We start from the raw sequence: 5,382 nt of genomic DNA on the forward strand, positions 1-5,382 counted from the left end.
CATTGGTGACATATGCTGACCTAACTCATCAATCAGGATTGCTAGAAGAAAATCATGAGCATATGCTGCTTGCAAATATCCTAAAATTGTCTTCTTTTTCGTGTTTATGTTAAACTTAACTTCCATATCTTGAACACTTTTACTAAAAAAAGCACTCGCCAAAACATGTTGTGCTTTAAAAGGGACGGTATCTTTACTAATAAAATTGCTAACGTCAAAAACCTACTTTATATAAGAAATTGAGTTCACTATAACGTGAGATCATCGTCAATGCATAATATATAAGTGCTCTTGACATGAACATTGAGCATTTTTTTGGGCTTGGTTGTTCTGAAATTCAATTAACCTACAACATACTTTATACTTTATATATAAAAGAAAAAGGTAAATTTGTCAACAAAAAAAAAATATAAAAAAGGTAATTTTATCTTTACTTGTCATAATCATAAAAGAAAAGGAGTTATTCTAACGGATAACTTGACTCCACACTTTGTCGTGTTCTTTCCAAGTTTCTTATATATTTGCGTGCTAAGTGCTTACGATATAATAGTCTTGAAAGACATATGATATATGCATAATTTATGTGATGAAAAGTTGGAAGTTATAATCATTGTAGTTTGAATCCCAAAATCGATTGTTACATTAAAATACAATGGCCAATGGCACTACAAATCGTGTTCAATTATATATACAAAGGAGATATATTACTTCATAGTGAGGTCTCTTCTCTCTTTCTCTTTCTCTTTCTCTTACTCTTTTCTCATAGTGAGTGTGAGATCATTTTGCACTAACTATTTAGTTGCTTTCAATAATTCAAATAGAAAAACAATGTCTAGGGTCAGCTAATTTATACACTTTTTCTTTGGTTATATGATATTGTCGCCTTCTTTGGGCACCTACATGTGTGTCTATACAGAATGAGAATAACTAATTTTCTAATCATTAATCATGATGCAAAAAGAGATGCTTAACTAATTAGAGATGATCCTTCTGGGTATTAATATTAGCACAACATATTTGATAGATTAATGTATAAGCAAATCGGTAAAGGCATGATTACTACATGATGCATTTATATTCTACATGTATATCTTTCCAACCAAAACAGTTTAAAAAAAGTAAAAGAAAAAAGAGGGTGCTTCTCATGCGTAGTATATTAGCTTTATTGGAAAAAGAAAACATACTATATTTATCCCACGCTAAATATTTGTCACTTTTTCAATTCAAATTCAAATTTTGATTGGTCATGTTTTAAGAGTCTACCTCTTATTATTTGACTAATGCACTGTACTCATTTATCACGTCTCTGATAGTTACATTAATCGAAACTTCTATTGTGTTTACAAAGTATTATCCATGGGTCTATTTGGTAAGATGAGTTTTCTAGCATTTTTGCTAATAAGGTTGTATAACAAAGATAGATCGGTTTGATTCAAATTTTTCCCACAAATTAAGCTTATAACTTATTTTTAATCTATACCAATATATAAAGCGAATATACTCTTATTTTGGGTTGGAGTTTTTCTTCTATTTTACCCCTCATTTAAGTAAAATCATTTAAATTATCAATTAAAAAATTAAATAAATCTCATTAAAATATAAACAAACCATAATAATAAGATTAACAACCCACAATAATACCTTTAAAAAAACACAATAATAGAACAATATTGGACATTATAAAATAATGTATTTGATCTTGTATAAATAAATAATTGTATTTTGGTAGAACAATGTTTTCCTATAATATTATCCTTCAATGGATTAATTTTTACCGTTTTATTGTTCATTGCCAATAAAAACATAAAGACGAACACGTTGATGCTAGCATAGTTTTACTGTTTTTAATAAGCAAAAAAAAATATTTTTAGATTTATTAAATAATTTGTGTATTTGATCTATATTATAATTAGAGGGTGTATACTTTATAATTTTTTTATCTCAATTTTACATTTTTTATCTTAATTAAAAAAAAAATTAATAAAATAAATTATATGTTGTTTCGTATCTATTTAGCCACTATTAATAGTTTTTTTAACACTACTTTCCCTTTTTAAAAAAACAACATTTTTTACACAATAATCAATCCTTCGTTTAAATTTAAGTGACCCACGTAATCATGAGCCGATGCATACATCTTGCCGCGGTATATAATGACTGAACATTTTGTATATTGGAGTCATGCTTACGTAGTTAATGCTTTCCTATTTCGATTATTGCATTTACAAAAATACATAGGCCAAACTATTAGAATGTTATTATAAGTCTTAAATATGTAAATAAAAAAATTGTCAAAAAAAATTAATAGAAAAACAAATTTGTCACATTATTTAGTCATTTTCTCTTTTATTATTTCTTATTTGTCGGTGTCCGTCCAATGTTAGAGTTGTGAGTAATTCCCATTGGAATGTTTGTTTATCTAATTTGATAAATTAATATAGATTCAATTCGTAGAGTTAGTGGAAGAAAAAAACACTATGTAAAGAGTTTTACATTTAAATGATATATGGTCATAAAATGTGTTTATAAACAACTTGTAAGGTTCTTTTAAAAAAAAAAAAGACTTGTAAAGTAAAGATTATCTTCATGTATAAACACATTTTCTTTGTAAAAAAAACATTTTAAAATCATATCTCATTTATTGTGGAACTTTTAACACATCTGAATTACGTTTAAAATGAAACATTTAAGATGTGATTCGATGGGGTTACATGTTGCCCACAATGATCTCAACATAATAGAATTTATGTTGAACTTAACTCAACCCTTACAAAATCGTAAGGATGAGATAGAGCATCTCCATTGTACCGGTGTGTGTCATGTTGACTACCCCATTCGCCAAGAGTTTTCATGGTATGATGGGGAGAAAGTCTACTTGATGGTGGGTTAGGGTTGGAAACAAAGATCATACCATTTATCCTGCGAGGACCTCCAAGTATTTTCACATAATATATGTATAAATTTCTTTTATATAAGATGTTTATTGTTTCACTTGACTCATAATAATTTCTTACTTCTTCATCTATTGTATGGTTAAACTTTTTACTACCAATTGAGAAAAAAATGTTGATGAAGTCCCCGCGAACATAGGGATCCGTATGGACAAAGAAAGCATGAAAAGAGTCCTCAACGAGGAATAGAGAGATAGGAGATATTTTTGATGGTGGGGACGGAAAATGAGGGAGTAATCAGCGGCCTCATTTACCTCCTTATGTTTGGCATACAAAATTTAGGGAAATGCCACCATGGCATTGATAAGTTTTTAAAATTAACTTTTTTATACTTTATTTTCTAGGTCAATTTTATGGGAGTAATGATACATAGACACCCTTTATTCTCATACACCCTTGTACACCCCATGCATTAGGAAGAGAGAAGATGAGAGAAAAGAGAATGTGTGCTTGTGCGGGGTCCACGTGACTACGTGTCAGATTTTTGTGTGGGTGTCAAAAGGTGTATTGCCACCTAAGGGTGTCTATGTATCATTACTCATTTTATGGTGTGCAAGTGAGTCAGACAAATCTTGCATTATACACAAGCTAATCTTCACCATTTGATCACTAAATTTCATCATTAAATTAAATGAGATATATTATGTCTTATTGATCCAATGGTAAAATGACATTTATGCATGGTGTAAGATCATCTTACTTGTGCGTGTTAGGCAAAACCTAGTTTCTATATTTTAACATTATTCTTTTTTCCAAAAATGGAAAGAAAAAAAAAATTATTCCTTCTCATATTTTCTTACATGTATATAACATAAGTATGATGAGTCTAAACACATATTTCTAGACATAATCATTTATATTCAAGGTGTCAACAAATTAGTTCGGTTTGCAAGGAAAAAACTTATATCTCACAAAGTTATGGATTTGAATTTCATTATACAGAGTAGTAAAATATAAATAACTAGATAAGTGTTCTTTAAGCCTTATAACTTTTTTGGTTTTTGATAAATTAGTTGGCCTTATTTTTTTTTTCCTTTTATGTCACATTACCTACCACACTTTCTCTCACTTTATCCTCTTATTTTATCCGTTTTCTTCACTTCCCACACCTCAAGTACTAGATGTAATGTTGTAAGATGACAATTTTTTACCAAAAGTTAAAAAGAGGTGTTTAAGTCAACTCCATGACAATGCATGAAGATGCTTGTTTATCTTCCAAATCTATACATGTTTAACTTAATTATTACTTCACCAAGGATTAGACCCTCTATGCTTATCTTACATCATTATTCACCAGAAAAGGAAAACAAAAAAGTTATCTTTGGGAATTTCATTGTTACCAATTTTAACCAAATCACTGCAGCATATATAACTAAATGAGACAAATAGCAATAGACAATAACCTTTAATTACATACAAAATTGTATTCTGTGTGTAGATTCTGCAAAATATGCAAATGATGTGACTAAAAAACAAGACAAACTCTGAATGATACATTTTTTTTACTTAGTAAAAAACAAGCACTAGTATTTCTCCCAAAAAGATGGTTCCTCAAGCCTAAATCCACTATCAACTGCACATAAATACCAAGAAGAATTTTTTGAAGAATAAGAACAAAGTCCATTGTTTCCATCATCAGGAAAAAGATCTGGCAAATCAAACAATGTAGCATCATCATTATTGGTAAATGTTGAACTTGAAGATGAGAAATGTTCTTCTTGTATTGGTTCAGCTACAAATACAGTGTTTGCAGCTTTTGCAGCAGCAGCTTGAATGTCTTTTGTAGAAGTACTTATTGGCTTTGGAAGTTGTTGTACCAATTCAGGGAAATTAAGGTATGCTGAATGACCCTTTATAGCTAAAGCAGCTACATCATGTGCTCTAGCTGCCATTTCAGCTGTAGGGTATGTTCCAAGCCATATTCTTGATTTTTTCTTTGGCTCACGAATCTCACACACAAATTTCCCCCAATTTCTCTTCCTTACTCCTCTATAAGTTGGATGTGTGCTATTATTTTCAACTTCAGTACTTCTCTGCCTTTTCTTACTCTCCTCCTTTGTATCTGAATTTGATGAAGTGGAGGAGGAGAAAGAGGGTGTGCTAGAAGTGTCATCAGCATCACTTTCCATGTTGATATGTTTCTCCATTGTAAACTAGAGAGTTTGATTATGACTTGTTGGGAGTACACAATGAGTGAAGGGTGCTTAAAAATAAATAGACTTGGCTTTATGGTTTCTCTCAATACGTTATATTTTTTTTAATCCTCCGTTTTGGTAGGTAACTGATAATTTGGATTTCGGTCGAATAATAAATAAAGTTTAATTAACTTGTCAAAATAAATAAATAAAGTCTAATTAAAGTTTATTTTAATTAAGATTTAAAACTCAAATTATTTTAAATAATTTTTACTTAATTAAAGTTCATTAATTAT

The 5,382-nt window shown here is 29.6% G+C and overlaps 1 protein-coding gene across 1 annotated transcript; it reads right to left on the reverse strand.

The window, feature by feature from the left end:
- Window positions 1–4,343: 4,343 nt before the first annotated feature.
- Window positions 4,344–5,149, reverse strand: LOC11442235 (ethylene-responsive transcription factor ERF034). The gene has a single exon (XM_003626680.4). It carries the CDS (start codon window positions 5,096–5,098, stop codon window positions 4,475–4,477), a length of 624 nt encoding a protein of 207 aa, XP_003626728.1. The 5' UTR covers window positions 5,099–5,149; the 3' UTR covers window positions 4,344–4,474.
- Between the last annotated feature and the right edge of the window lie 233 nt (window positions 5,150–5,382).

The sequence above is a fragment of the Medicago truncatula genome, chromosome 8, assembly GCF_003473485.1.
Source record: "Medicago truncatula cultivar Jemalong A17 chromosome 8, MtrunA17r5.0-ANR, whole genome shotgun sequence".
Lineage (NCBI taxonomy): Eukaryota > Viridiplantae > Streptophyta > Magnoliopsida > Fabales > Fabaceae > Medicago > Medicago truncatula.